Source organism: Podarcis tiliguerta (assembly GCF_965153285.1).
Source record: "Podarcis tiliguerta genome assembly, chromosome: 2".
Classification (NCBI taxonomy): domain Eukaryota; kingdom Metazoa; phylum Chordata; class Lepidosauria; order Squamata; family Lacertidae; genus Podarcis; species Podarcis tiliguerta.
Genome location: NC_139535.1, coordinates 2,429,031 through 2,445,201, shown reverse-complemented (window position 1 = coordinate 2,445,201; position 16,171 = coordinate 2,429,031). Strand labels below are relative to the sequence as shown.

The window sequence follows — 16,171 nt, the reverse complement described above, 5'->3', positions numbered from 1 at the left end:
GGATGGAGCTTTCGGTTCAGAATTCTGCTGATTCATCTTTGGTTCAAAACATATATAGGACTACAAAACCAATTTTCTTTCTTTCACTATGTTTATTGAATGAGCAAAACAAAAAGAATCAGAAAAGATACACAAAATTTGCAAGATTTTTCAGGAATAATGATAATAATAATAATAATAATAATAATAATAATAATAATAATAATAATAATTTATTTATACCCCACCCATCTGGCTGGGTTTCCCCAGCCACTCTGGGTGGCTTTCAACAGAATATTAAAATACAATAGTCTATTAAACATTAAAAAGCTTCCCTAAACAGAGCTGCCTTCAGATGTCTTTTAAAAGTCTGGTAGTTAAACCTGATCACATTAGCTAAAGAATAATTCAACCAGCTTCTTTGTATAGTAAGTTATGAGTTATTTAGTTTCTTAAGCTCCTTGATATTTTTTTCTTATTAGATGCTCTCTGCTGTTGAGGTTGGGTCTCAGGAGTATAATGTAGCATTTGGGGAGAAAGATGCAACCCAAGAGACCAGCACCAGAGGCCAAGATGGAGAAGATCTCCACGGCCACCATGAGCTTCCCTTTGGTGCTCAGGTAGGTTGGGACGAAGGAGACCCAAACACTGCAAAAGACCAGCATGCTGAAGGTGATAAATTTGGCTTCGTTAAAGCTGTCAGGCAACTTCCTAGCTAGGAAGGCTACCGTGAAACTGATGAGGGCCAGGAAACCCATGTAACTCAGGACAGAGTAAAACATGGTGACGGAGCCTTCATTACATTCCACCACAACCTCCACAGCCATGGAGTAGAAATCCAGGTTTGGGAATGGGGGAGAGGTTGCCAGCCAGATGACACAGATAACTGCTTGAATGAGGGAACAGACCAGGACAATAGTGCTTGCTAATTGTGTCTTCAAGAGTTTTCTGGCCACGTTTCCTGGCTTGGTGGCCATGAAGGCCAGAACTACCGTGATGGTTTTTGCCAAAATGGAAGAAATGGCAACAGAGAAGGTGATTCCAAAAGCCATTTGCCGGAGAAGACATGTGACTTTTTTGGGTCGACCAATGAAGAGGAAGGAGCAGAGGAAGCAGAGCAGGAGGGAGACAAGGAGGATGTAAGTGAGGTTGCGGTTATTGGCTCTGACGATTGGGGTGTCCTTGTTTTTAATGAAGGTTACCAGGATTAGAGAGGTGATTAGAGAGAGGAAAAGAGCCAGGGAAGCTAAAACAAATCCCAAAGCCTCGTGATACGAAAGGAAGTTGATTTTCTTGGCAATACACTGGTCTTGGTCCTTGCTTGGGTATTGATCTTCTGGGCACTGGGCACAGTTAGCAGCATCTGGAATTAGCAAGCACTATTTGAGTATATCTAATATAGCTTTATTTTCACACACACACACACATACACCAGGCTGGTGCACCTGGTAGGTGGGGGTGGCAGGAGAAGAAATCAGAGGTGTAGACCCTAGTTATAAATATTCTTTTGTGCCTTAATAAGGGGCTTTCTGTAAAAAACGATGAAGTAAATGGAAAAAATAGTGTAAAAGAGAGGGAAGGGTAAAGCCAAAATATTAAGATAAGAAGTGAGATGAAAGTAAAAGAGGGAAAGGATTTGCTGATCGAACAATGGAAATGGAATACAAAGGAGGGAGGTACGGGGAAGTCCAGGAAAAAGCTAATGCAAGATCTATTTTGAAAAGTGAAGTTGCTTTTAACCGTTGTTATATTATGTGTTAATTTTTTGTTATGTGTTAAGGTGTTTTTTCTTTATTGTATTTTTGTTGTTGTTGTCTTGTTGTTTCTTTGTCATGTTTGGCTTATATTATACTATGAAAATTTAATAAATATCAATTGAAAAAAAATATATAAATATTCTTTTGTGTTGGCCTGCCCTATTCTCCGACTTATTGCTCAAAATCTCTGAGATTCTGCTCTATTTTGAACTTTTATTGCAAAAGATCAGAATCTTAAAAGTTACAAAACACACTTTTTGAAACAGGGAAGCAAGCTGCAAAGAAACTTAGAACTGCAAAGTTACTTAGAACTATAGCAAATCCTACACGTTGCAATTCTGGAATACGTTTTGAAAATTCTTCTAGTTACAGCGAAATTCAGGGGGATGTGGAGGCCAGCAGGGCTAAGCAGTAAAAGGACAGAATGAGAGAAGTCTGCACTCGCCTATTATGGTTACCAGATTTTTTCCAGTGAATCCGGGGACATTTTTTTTAAGGCTGAGGAGCAACAGGGAGTCAGTAGTGGGGATGGTGAGGCAAAAGACCCTGGGCCCAAGCACACACGCATATTGTGCAAAGGTGCGAAGCCCTTCTTTCGCACCCTGTGAAACATAAATGCCCCCTTCTCCCTTTGTTTTGACAGACCGGGGGAGGCTTGGAAGTCATGGGTGGGCGGCCATTGCCCAGGAGGGCCGCAAGGCGTGCGGTTTCTCTGCCAGGCAAGGTCCAAAGCCCTTCTTTCACACCCTGTGAAACATAAATGTGCAGAGCTTTTTAAAAACTGGTCAACGGCCGGCTGCCCACAACTCCCAAGCCTCCCCCAATCAGTCAAACAAAGGGGGAAGGGAGCAGGAGATCTGTACTGCCGGACGCCCCCAGTTCCCCTTCAGCAGTGGCGGCAGAAGTGGCAGTCAGCAGCCCACATTTTTCCTCGCCGGAAGTCCCCATATGATATGTTGCGCATAAGACACATCATATGGGGACTTCCGGTGAGGAAAGTGGCGGGTGCCACGGCAGCGAGCAGCTCCTGAAGCCAGCCATAGCCAACTGCGCTACCAAGCTGGCTCCGGACTGCTGAGGCTGCCACTGCCATGTTTCCCGAGGACAGATTTGCAAATCTGGGGACATTTCCAGGGATGGAATTTGTCCGGGGACAGAGGCCACTAGGGGGCGCATTGGAAGATGGCTGACAATAACATCTCTCCGACCCACACAAGGTAGTTTGGAGGCTATGATGGGAGTAATTAGCCTCCCTACCCCCCCCCCAGGATGGTGGGGGGGACTGCCTTGCCTGCTGTGCCCTATACTACTCCCGAATTTGTGGGGATGGGGGCACTAGGCACAAAGCCCTAGTGCTCCTGGACGCCGTCCCTGATCCGCACCACTAGCTGCAAGAACTTCAAAAGAAACAATTTGGATGAAGGAACGCACATATTTCAAGGAAGGAGGGGGAGTAAAGACTGCTAACAGAAGAGATCTCTGATAAAACAAGACAAGAATAAATCATGAGAAGATACGCCAAGACTCGGTATGGCAAATGACTGATGGAGGAGGGGGGAAAAACTTTCCTTTCTTATGTGATTAAACAAGAATCCCCTCCCCTCACGAGTCAGAAATGTCGTTTTAAGGACTTAAGCTGTGGATTTAAGGCTGTGTAGAGATAAACTTTCGAACCAAAACATGTTTTAAGAAGAGCGTGGAATGTATAAGAGCTTTGGAATGACGCAGTTAAAAATGCCGTCGCCATATTGGGAAGTTCTGTCGGAGGTCTTGAGTCTGGGAGGAGAAAGAGAGAAATAGAGCTGTTTTTATATCGTGGGTGAAACTCCTCAGAGGGACTTAAGAGAGACAGTTTTGCGAGATTAATGATGGAAAGAGCGATGATATATGGAAACTATCTCAATTTGAGGATTGGAAGAACGGAAAAATTCACACGGGCATATTATTGGTGTTTATCGGCTTAAGGAGACTAAAGAAAAAAGAGAAAAAATATGAACAAGATGTGATGTGGAAACAGCAATATAAGACTGGATAGAATTATGAACTCTGTTTGGACTGATTTGGACTGATTTGGACATTAACGCAGTAGCAAGAAGATGATCAGAATCCCCCTTCGGATCTTGAAATATGGGTCCCCCCAACAAAATTTAAAATTTAAAATTTGGCTTTGTAATTCGGAATTTATGTGATGTGATTTAATTTGATTTGATTGGCCGGTTAATAAAAATTATTTTTTTTAAAAAAAGGAATTTATCCGGGAACAGATTTGCAAATCCGTCTGGTAACCCTACCTTAACCCTCCCTGGATACATGCAACTTCTGCACTGTAGAATAAGGTTCAAGGTTGGAACTACCTGTCTGGTTAGAAAAAGTCCCTTCTGGGCAGCGAATGCACACATTACAGCAAACCGGCTTCCCTTCTGGAATTTTTCTCCTTTGACCTGGAGAGCAGATCTTTGCACAGCTTGCAGAAGGTGGGGTCTAAGAAAGGCAGATATAATGAAAGGTTTTCTGCATGGATAGAATTGTTTTAAGCAGGACTTGGAGGTCTTCAAAGGTGGCCCCCTCTTTGCATGCTGGAAATGATGATAAATGTAAGTGGGTCAAAGCTATTTTGAACCACTGCATGGAGCAAGGTTGGGGAACCTGTGCCTTCCCCCACCCGCCAAAATATTCCCAGATTACATCTCCCATCATCCCTAACCATTGGCCATGTGGGTCGGAGCTGACGGGCATTCAATTCATGCTCTAATTCTTTCACAAGCTCTGGGACATTCACTCCACCTTGCTAGACCACACAATTGTATCTGGGTTAATGATGAAGTCTTTGCCCCGTGGGGCTCCTGGCTCCATCCTCCCAACTTTCACTAAAGCTGTTGACTCGTTTCGGAAATAGATCCAGTTGAGAAGATCATAGCCAGAAGATCCCACCACACTGTTGTCCATGAAAGATACTTCATCTCCGGCACTGTTGTTAAATCGGATGTTCCTCAAAAAGGAGAGCATCTGAAGAACAAAGTGGGGGGGAGAGGTTTAGATAACATAGTGACTCTGCTGAGCCTTGACCTATTGGAACGGTATTTGGAGGGGCTATTATTTCTTCTAGTATTTTGTTGAGTTTAAGACCATTACCTCGAGGGAGACAATTTTGCCTGATGAAGATAGTCTGAGACTGTCAGCATCGCCCTTGAGCCAGTGCCACCAACTGGACTCATCCACTTCAGCCCTGACTGGGCCAGGCGAGCTGGGTAGCACTTCCAGAGACCACCTTCTACACAGGAACAGGTCAAAGTGCTGTGGACTCACAGCTTAGTGTTGTGAGCACCGGATTCACTTCCACAAGTAGACAGTCATCGCACAGCAGAGTACAGCAGAGTCTAGCAGAGTATATAAACAACTCGGAGAGCAGCTCTGTAGAATATCTTCTTTATTCTATCTACAACTATTATACAACTATATACAGAGCTAAATAGGTCTAAGCATAAAGAATGCTGAACCGCACTGAGTGCCTGCAGTTGCTCTTAGCAGCAACCTTATCTAAACACACAATCTCTCTCTAACACTGACTGACTGACTCACTGACCGACTCTTTGATGTGGTGCTGGAGCAGAATAAGTAGAGAGCAGAACACGCCTCCTCCTCTCTGCAGAATCAGCAGACTCCTCAGGAGATTCTTGGATATGGGAGGGGTGAAATCTCCTCAGAGACAGGTGTATCCTCCGTATTCAACTAAGTCATTCTAGCAGAAGCCACAGGAAAGATTCCTACTAGCACCACAGGAGTTGCCCTCTCCTCCTCATCCACCATTGCACCCTCCCCGAATCTGTTCTAAAGGGTCGCGAGAACCCCCAAAACAGTGTGCGGAGGAAGGACCGGCAAGATCATTATTTTTGCCAAGCAGAAATGTGGTTGGGACACCCCTGTTTCCCAGGATCCAGCTCCTGATTCTCCTGATCACTGGTCCCTTCCTCCTGTTCAGATATTCATTGAGGCCCTGATTTCACCTCCCTCATACTGGCAGGAAGAGGAAGGGGTGGAGCCTGGGACTTTGGGAAGAGACCATGAAGTGCATTTCCCCTGAGTGTGTGTCCTGCCCTCTGTTGACTGGAGGTATGCAAGGTTGCTCACACACAATAACAGAATAAACAATTTACATATCTAGAGGGTTGGGTTTTTTTTTTTAACTTGCATATGCTTTTGTCTGAGATGAGGACCCCTGAATCTATCCCACCTGACCCTACTTGAAGGATAATGTTGTGTAAACTAGGCCGTTGGCACAATCCAACAGGCTCTTCTTACGTTTGAACTAAACACAGACCAAAGACTTTGGAATTACATCCATTGAGATAATTAACCATGGGATAGAATTGGTGGAGCAATGGATCCAAACTACAAGAAAGAAGATTCCACCGAAACATTAGGAAGAACTTCCTGACAGTAAGAGCTGTTCGACAGTGGAATTTGCTGCCAAGGAGTGTGGTGGAGTCTCCCTCTTTGGAGGTCTTTAAGCAGAGGCTTGACAATCATATGTCAGGAGTGCTCTGATGGTGTTTCCTGCTTGGCAGGGGGTTGGACTCGATGGCCCTTGTGGTCTCTTCCAACTCTATGATTCTATGATTCTATGAATGAACTTTCATCAGGAGCCCCAAATAGCTGGAAAGTGCAAGTAATGGTTGCTTTTCATGGCTGGTGTCTACTTGCTATAACACAACCCACAAGCTTGGGTGGGAGCAGAATACAGTTAGATTTGTAGCCCGGAAAAGGAAAAGATAACAGGTGTTATCATCATAAGCCTCTCCTCACCCAGGAAACAACTATAGAATGTTGCAATATTTTTGAAAGGAAGAGTGTGAAGCTATCAAACAGGAGGAACTGAGATCTTTGGATGGTTTTAAAATATCAATCTGTCTCCATCCATATTGCGACCCCTAACAAAACACTAATAATAATAATAATAATAATAATAATAATAATAATTTATTTATACCCCACCCTTCCCTGTTCAAAAACCGGGCTCAGGGCAGCTAACAACAAATTTAAAACTATTAATTGTAAAAGCAGCATAAAATACAGTATAAAAACATGAATAACAATAAAATTCAAAAATCAAAAATCAAAAATCGATTTAGGGGAAATAAGCATTAGATAATCACCAGGGCTAGCTGGCTGAATTGGTCCTACTTGGGCCAGCGAAGAGGCCAGGGGAGAATTAGCTGTGGGGTTTCAGAGCGGGTAATCTTCATAAAAGTGGAGGGGGGGAGGGAAGAGAAGAGAAGGGAAATAAAAGATCAGGCTGAATTCAAATTAAAGACCAGGCGGAATAGCTCTGCCTTACAGGCCCGACGAGGAGGTTAAATCCTGAAGGGCTCTAGTTTCATGGGACAGAGCATTCCACCAGGTCGGAGCCATCACTGAATAGGCCCTGGGCCTGGTGGAGGATAGTCTGACTTCCTTAGGGCCCGGGACCTCTAAACTATGGTTATTCATGGACCTTAAGGTCCTCTGCGGGGCAGACCAGGAGAGGCGGTCCCGTAAATAAAAAGATAAAGGTACCCCTGCCCGTACAGGCCAGTCTTGACAGACTCTAGGGTTGTGCGCCCATCTCACTTAAGAGGCCAGGGGCCAGCGCTGTCCGCAGACACTTCCGGGTCACGTGGCCAGCGTGACATCGCTGCTCTGGCGAGCCAGAGCCGCACACGGAAACACTGTTTACCTTCCCGCTAGTAAGCGGTCCCTATTTATCTACTTGCACCCGGGAGTGCTTTCGAACTGCTAGGTTGGCAGGCGCTGGGACCGAACGACGGGAGCGCACCCCGCCGTGGGGATTCGAACCGCCAACCTTTCGATCGGCAAGCCCTAGGCACTGAGGCTTTTACCCACAGCACCACCCGCGTCCCATGGGTCCCGTAAATAGGAGGGCCCTAAGCCACTAGAGGACGAATGGGTCCATTACTTTGGGAAAGAGAGAGACACATCGAAAGAAATATGTTACCTGCCATGGCTGAATAGCCCAAGGTTTCTTGCCCTCCCTCATCATGGCACGAGTGGGTCTCAATGAGTACATGGCATGTAATGCGTGTGCCACGGAGTAGATGGCATTGTACATGGTATAGCTGTGGCCAGTCATTCTTGTTTCAAAAACAGAGGGCGGCAGGTCCTCTAGTTTCTCCTTCCCTGTACACTTTCTCTTTCTAGACGTTTGACCTGCTATTGGAAACCAGCAGTTAAATGCCATTTGCCACCAGTTTCGGAGAAAGACATCTCTCTCAGGCCGGGCTGGATTTAAAGCCAAGATGAATTTATTAAACCCCTGGACATCGCTTGTGTGGACTCTGAAGGACAGAGCACCGTGGAAGAATTTAAGTTCCTTCCAATGCATTTGTTCCCCCAGAGCAGCAAAATCCCAGCGAGCTGTCGCGATCCAAACCCTCACACGTGAGGGCCTGAAATCCTTTCTGAGAAAATCGAGTTTATGTAGTAGCACGACTGCTTCCTTGTAGTCTACAGAGATAATCATGGCTTTACTCTGCCACTTAATAAGAGATTTCTTAAAAAAAGTAGTTGATATTGGCTTCATTAACTGTTCATTTATCATTTCTACCGAGGACACACAAATATCATTCTTCGTGAGCATTGGCATCAGAGTCCGGATGAAATTTTCACCAGTGTCGTCATCGGAAGTGATGAGGCCAATCCAGTTCCATTGGAAATGTAGGAGCAGTTGGACCAACCCGAAGTACTGCGGCACTTCGTTGGGATCGATTCGGAAGAAGGAAGGAAGCACCTGTCTCTCAACAGGGCTGAATGAACCATAACCAAGCTGAAGGAAAGAGAAAGCCTTTATTCAAAATGTATTTATTTATTTAGAATTTTTGAAATATTTCTAATACACTTTTCCTCCCGAGGATTCCAGGGCTGTGCAGGAGAGAGATAAAATTACTTCATGCATTTGTTTCCCAGTTCAGGCTCCAAACTGAATTGGGCTCAGATGTGAACAAGTAACCAGCACAGTTCTCTCAAAACCGGAGTAATGTTATTATTGGGGTCCCCCCCAAATATCATTTTTATTAAGTCTCCAGAAATGTTTCAAAGAATTTATCATCATATACTATCTTTTTTAACATCCGAAGTCTCTTCTTGACTTCCCATCCCTTCCTGATGTTTGCTCTTTTTTTACTTCTTTTTATTAGCTGTTTTATAACGCATACATTTTTATTCTCTAAACCCCACTACCGTTAAATCTTTCAGTAATCCACTGCTTATATTTCAAATCCTGCCCGTGACTACGTATATGGGTGATAATTTGATAGAGAGTCAATCAGTGGTCTCCTTTCTTTCTTAAACAATTCGCCATTATGCCCTCTTAGTTTGGCAGCTAATTTCGCCAGTTTCATAAACCATTTGCTCCTTCATTGGTAATCCACTTCTTTTGAATTCTGTTATTTCTGTTATTTATTTGATTTATATACTGCTGTTTATCAAAAGATTACAGGGCAGTGTACCACATTAATAATATATTTTATGGAGCATCAAGTTAAGAACATAATACAGAGCATAGTAATAGACAGCATACTGTATACTATATGAATATAGATATTCATATATATATATATTCTATATATATTTACCTTCCCGCCAGAGCGGTACCTATTTATCTACTTGCACTTTGCTGTGCTTTCGAACTGCTAGGTTGGCAAGAGCAGGGATCGAACAATGGGAGATCACCCCGTTGTGGGGATTCGAACTGCAATGACCTTCTGATCAGCAAGCCCTAGGCTCAGTGGTTTAGACCACAGCGCCACCCGGGTCCCCAGACAAATTCTCTTACCTGTGGAATCTTCAAGATGCCAAAGAGGTATGCCATCTGCATCGATGATTTGGAGCTGAGACCCCCGATGATGGAGAACAGCTTGTCCCGACTGTCGCATTGATAGTTGGGAGCCACGTCCCCCCTCGTGGAGAGCAGAGACAGGCTGGACTCGTAAGTCGTCTTTGCATCGCTGTTATCGCCATAGATACGGAAGCCCAGTGTTGTGTTGGGTAGGAGCACGGGGTCCTTGTTGACCTCACTGACAGAGAATGCCACGGCCAGGATGTGCTGGTAGTTCTTCAGCACTTGTCTGTAAGAAGAGTTGTGTCAGAGAAGGCAAGGAAATCCCAAAAGAGGATATGTCCTACTTACCTTCGTCCCTTCTTTCCAGACGGAGGGAAACATGGTTTAAATTAAATTTAAAGTTCCGTGTCCATGCTCTGGATCTTTCCCCACAAAAACGAAATCTTTGAGGAGCAACTGGAGCAAATGTCCATCTGTAGAAAACCCAAATTGACATTTGCCCCAATTCAGCTTTAAAAAGTGAGGGGTTTTTTGGTGGGGAAAGGTTGGATCAGACTCTGATTTCCAAGGAGCGGATTCCTCCGAAACGGAGGAAATCTGCCATTACCAGAAGCGCCAACCCGGAAGTCCTTTTGTGCCTGGAAACGATGCCTTATGAGGAACGGCTTAGGGAGCTGGGCATGTTTAGCCTGGAGAAGAGGAGGTTAAGGGGTGATATGAGAGCCATGTTCAAATATATAAAAAGTTGTCACATAGAGGAGGGAGAAAGGTTGTTTTCTGCTGCTCCAGGGAAGCGGACACGGAGCAATGGATCCAAACTACAAGAAAGAAGATTCCACCTAAACATTAGGAAGAACTTCCTGACAGTAAGAGCTGTTCGACAGTGGAATTTGCTGCCAAGGAGTGTGGTGGAGTCTCCTTCTTTGGAGGTCTTTAAGCAGAGGCTTGACAACCATATGTCAGGAGTGCTCTGATGGTGTTTCCTGCTTGGCAGGGGGTTGGACTCGATGGCCCTTGTGGTCTCTTCCAACTCTATGATTCTATGATTCTATGAGAGTGGCTGGGAAAACCCAGCCAGATAGGCGGGGTATAAATAAATTATTATTATTATTATTATTATTATTATTATTATTATTATTATTACAATCAGTGACCAGCCAGAATCATCTCTTTTACACACAATCACATTCCACTCCCTCCCGCTTGCTATCTACAACAAATGCAGCCCTAAACAAATAAAGGCTGTCTGTTGATGCTCAAAAGGAAAGGAGAAGAAATGTAAGCAGCAACCTTAAAATCTCTGCCTTTGATACCAGAGGTAGTGGACACAGCTGTCATGATTATCAGCCATTTATGACTTTGAACGTGAATTTGTTCAATTCCCTTTAAAGCTGTCCAATCAGTACAACATGCATTGGAGAGTGCATGCAGGGGGGTGCCAATGCCTCAGGTCGGTCCGTTCTCCCTCTCCCTGTAAGCTGCAGCTTTTGAGGGCAAAGGCATGTACACCAGGTGTAGACCATGCAGGCAGAACAGCACAGTTTGTCAGGCTTTCTACTGCCTGACTTCTGTGTAAGAGTGCAATTGAGCTGCACTGGGGAGAAGTTGGAGGAGAGATTTGGAAACCACTTGGAGCTGGTGTGCATTTAGCACTTAGTACTTCCAAGTCTAGGGGTGTTCCTAAACCACTGAGCCTAGGGCTTTCCGATCAGAAGGTCGGCGGTTTGAATCCCCGTGACGGGGAGAGCTCCCGTTGTTCGGTCCCAGCTCCTGCCCACCTAGCAGTTCAAAAGCACAGCAAAGTGCAAGTAGATAAATTGGTACCGCTCCGGCAGGAAGGTAAACGGCGTTTCCATGCACTGCTCTGGTTCTCCAGAAGCGGCTTAATCATGCTGGCCACATGACCCAGAAGCTGTATGCCGGCTCCCTTGGCCAGTAAAGCAAGATGAGCGCTACAACCCCAGAGTCATTTGCGACTGGACCTAACAGTCAGGGGTACCTTTATTTTACCTTTATTGCTTTATTACAGCAAAGGTTCATTTTGTTCAAGTAGATTTTCCCTTAATTTTGGTATTCAAAGCAGACTGCTTTAATTATCTGCCCTGCTCCAGGTTCAGTTTAATGCTTGCCAATTTGTTTTACTGTACTTCTGAATGCTCTTAGCAACCTTGGGCAACACTTTGATCAGTGGGTAGGAGAAGATAGAATTGTTTTTCCATATGTTTACATAGAACAAATAATTAATAATAATAATAATAATAATAATAATAATAGCAGCCTTCCCATCATGATTCATGGGGATGCTTTGGGGTTACTTTCACCACCATAAATGGAAGCACCTGCCCGTATGGACAATTATTTGGCGATGCCATGGTTTGCTTTTCAGTAACCAGACAATTAAACCCCTGTGTTGCAAAGAATTCTCAGTAATATCCAAGGCAACACGATGACCAAGTACAACAATGCAAAATCAATACAAACTCTTTATATAATCTATATGGAACATAGAATATGAAACATATGAAATATGTACTCTCTGCAGACCCAATAAACAGAAATCTTATAAGTCTCTGAAAGTCACAAAATGTGCACTCCTGATGGATTCTCTTGAAAACATAGAGCGAAATAAACATAAGTCTTATAAGTCTCTGAAAGTCACAAAATAGGCACTCTTGATGAATTCTCTTGAAAACATAGAACCAAATAAACATAAGTCTTATAAGTCTCTGAAAGTCTTTGTAGACTATGCAAGTCTCTGAAAGAAGCAATGGGTCAGATTCTTATCTGGTGAAGACAAGCCGTAAAGCTTTGTTTTATGGTTTGTTTTTCATTCTGGGAAACAAGCAATATCGCTAATGCAGAAGAAGAAGAAGAGTTTGGATTTGATATCCCATTTTATCACTACCCGAAGGAGTCTCAAAGCGGCTAACATTCTCCTTTCCCTTCCTCCCCCACAACAAACACTCTGTGAGGTGAGTGGGGCTGAGAGACTTCAGAGAAGTGTGACTAGCCCAAGGTCACCCAGCAGCTGCATGTGGAGGAGCGGGGAATCGAACCCGGTTCACTAGATTACGAGTCTACCGCTCTTAACCACTACACCACACTGGCTCCCTGGATGCAGATCCCTGGAACAAGCCCTCTAGTCTACAATGATATTAGAGCAACCCAAATCCCTCCCCAGAGTTTCCATGTACGTACTTAGAAATGTAGAAGTCCCGTTCTCGGGGAGACAAAATAAACATCTGGTTTGTGTGTATGGCAATGCTGAAGCGTAAATGTCCCCCCACAAGGAGATCTCCTGGCCTGTAATAGTCTTTCTGGAGTTCAAAAGGCCTGGTCAAGAGACACTTGGTCCTCAGGGACATCTTGGTGGCAGCCTGAGGAAGGAGCAAAAAAACTAAAACCCAAATCATGGACGGCAGAAAGAGACCCTCGCCCTACTTGAACTTTGTACAGAATCAAGGGGCCACCAAATCCATAGGTCTCAGCCACGGATTCAGAACATTGGGGGAAATGACCAGACGTCGGAGTGTCTGTCCGGTATCTCACTCCCCCGCCTTGCAAGAGTTCAGGGCGTATTTATCACAATAATGTTTTGCTCTGGATTAATTTGGTGCTGAGTTTCTGGGTGGAAATCCACTGGGATTCAGCAAGAATGACTGTTATTTTGTTAATTCCAGGAGAGGAAAACAATCCCAACTTCCGGAGAATCTCTTTGGAGCTTGATGGGAAGAAACACATGTTTTGTATTGCTCGAGCATGGGCTCGAGGATTTGGCCGTAATATATTGGGGGTGGGTGTTTTTCAATAATAATAATACTAATAATTCCTTAGGAATACTGGACTATATTTCCTGCTTCATATATATATATATATATATATATATATATATATATATATATATTAGATTAAATTATTTTATGTAATATATAGTATGTATTATATTGTGTGTGTGTGTGTGTATGATATAACATCATATGTGTGTGTGTGTATGATATCTATCTAGTCTCTTTTTTCCTCTCTTTCTTTCTCTCTCCCTCCATATTTGACATCTGAGGAGATGGCCTCTAAATGGGTAATGGAAAGCCACATTGGTTTCTCTTAGACACTCCCCTCAGAATTCTTTTAACCAGGCTTGCCATGTTTCAAAAACTAAAAACCAGCGCACCCTGATGTTTGCAATTTTTCGATGAGCTTCTCTAAGATCCAGGACAAAGCTCTGCCTTTCAGAAATTCCCCCTGGATGTCAATTTCACATTTGAAATCTTGGTAATGTCTGGGAAAATCCAGACATTAGGGGTTTCAGTTATACACCAATGTGTGTGTTGCCTTGGAATGTTACCCCACATACATGGGGGGCTGCCTGTAGTATAAAAAACAAACTAATCTAGATAAAAATAAAAATGAAACAAGGAAAAGAAAAGAAAAGAAAAGAAAAGAAAAGAAAAGAGTAAGATAGAAGAAAATACAAAGCCCTCTCTCAAAGGAGTCGCACAGGGTCTTTCACACAGGCCAGCCATCACCTTCATGTGCCTCACTAAACCAAAGTAGAGGACGTAAACAAAAGAAAACAAAACACAAGCAAAAGCAAAGCAGAGAAAAAGAAATAAGAAGAAACTGGAAGAGAACAAGAATTTCAAAAGAAAAAGAAAAAAGAGGGAAGAGAGAAAGAAATAGAGCGGACTTCCGATTCTCCGTCCATCGATTATATCTTTAAAAGTTATTCAGAATATTTGAAGTGCTCACTCCAGGATGGTACCCATGTTCACTAGGCAATATTTCCCCAATCTTCAGACAACTCAAGTCCATTCATTTCCCCTTCCACACAAAAAGTTAAAGGGGGCTCTCCAATTGTTATTATTGCTAAATGTCAATATTAGTCTCCGGTATGATGGAAAAGGGGATGACAGAGGACGATATGGCTGGACAGTGTTCTCGAAGCTACCAGCATGAGTTTGACCAAACTGCGGGAGGCAGTGGAAGACAGAAGTGCCTGGCATGCTCTGGTCCATGGGGTCACGAAGAGTCGGGCACGACTAAACAACTAAACAACAACAACGATGATGATTTTATTAGGAGTTTAAATTGTTTATAATTAAAAACATTGGGATCATGCCACTTACGGTCCTCAAATTTTCAACAATCAATAACTTGAATGCTTAACAGGCTGACCTATTCAATATCTCAAAGGAAGGAAGGAGAAAATCAACATGCACGTTAAACACATTTAATCTGTAAAATGAACACAGTTCAAGTAATACAAACTTTTCAAGGATCTGCAAAACATTCATAAAAGCTCTCCAATAAAAGCTTGCCCAACCAGGCTCCTTCAAGATATTACTCAACTTCAACTCCCATCATTCCTGACCATAGGCTGCTGGGAGATGAGAGAATGTTGGAAGGGAGACAAAATACCAACTAAAACGGAGAGCCAGACAAAATTATTTGATTATGTAGAATTGGCAAAGATACCAAAAAAGCCGCCCAGAGTGGCTGGGGTATAAATAACAAATTATTATTATTATTATTATTATTATTATTATTATTATTATTACAGGAAAAAATCAGAAACCAGACAAACCAAAAGTTTAACAAATAATGGGATATATACAGATTATATTTAAAAGAACATTGTTCACATATGAAATCTTTGACATGCTTTGATTAACTTCTGCAATGTTATATGCTATAAAGATTATAGCTAATTTATGATAATTTAAAGGTCATACAATATGCAGTCAATAAGGAAACCAAGGACCCATACTGAGGGTGATGGAAGTCTCAAGGTATGGAAGAACTTTATTTTATATGTAACATTATTATTATTTTTGCATTTGATGTGATTTGTTTTTTCTTTGGTTGTTTTTGTGGTGAATGGATTCAATATTTTAAATCAATAAAGATTAAATTGCAGAGAATGTTGATTCAGGTGGTTGTTTCATGCTTACATTTGATCTAGCAAGAAACGTGGTCTCCCTACTTCCAGCAGAATTAAGTAAAATAATTACTCATCTTAGTCTTGCAGGTGATGTGCTCCCCAAAGAACGGGACACAAACTTGAAGGAAGGGCTGGTGGTGGAGCCCATCTCATGACCAGGCCTAATAAAAAACACTACTAGGAGATTTTGAACTATTCTGGGGCAATTGGTGGCAGTGAATGAATTACAGAAATATAGGCATGTATACTTGTGTGTGGAAACAAGTCATAGAATCATAGAATCATAGAGTTGGAAGAGACAACAAGGGCCATCGAGTCCAACCCCCTGCCAAGCAGGAAACACCATCAGAGCACTCCTGACATATGGTTGTCAAGCCTCTGCTTAAAGACCTCCAAAGAAGGAGACTCCACCACACTCCTTGGCAGCAAATTCCACTGTCAAACAGCTCTTACTGTCAGGAAGTTCTTCCTAATGTTTAGGTGGAATCTTCTTTCTTGTAGTTTGGATCCATTGCTCCGTGTCCGCTTCTCTGGAGCAGCAGAAAACAACCTTTCTCCCTCCTCTATGTGACATCCTTTTATATATTTGAACATGGCTATCATATCACCCCTTAACCTCCTCTTCTCCAGGCTAAACATGCCCAGCTCCCTTAGCCGTTCCTC

General features: G+C 43.1%; 1 protein-coding gene across 1 annotated transcript; it reads right to left on the bottom strand.

The window, feature by feature from the left end:
• Window positions 1–431: 431 nt before the first annotated feature.
• LOC310672876 (vomeronasal type-2 receptor 26-like) lies at window positions 432–14,333 on the bottom strand (the record flags this gene model as incomplete). The annotated part of the gene is made up of 5 exons (XM_083430528.1): window positions 432–1,342; window positions 4,091–4,217; window positions 4,536–4,742; window positions 9,565–9,856; window positions 14,317–14,333. 5 exons carry the CDS (start codon window positions 14,331–14,333, stop codon window positions 432–434), a joined length of 1,554 nt encoding a protein of 517 aa, XP_083286654.1.
• Window positions 14,334–16,171: the final 1,838 nt, after the last annotated feature.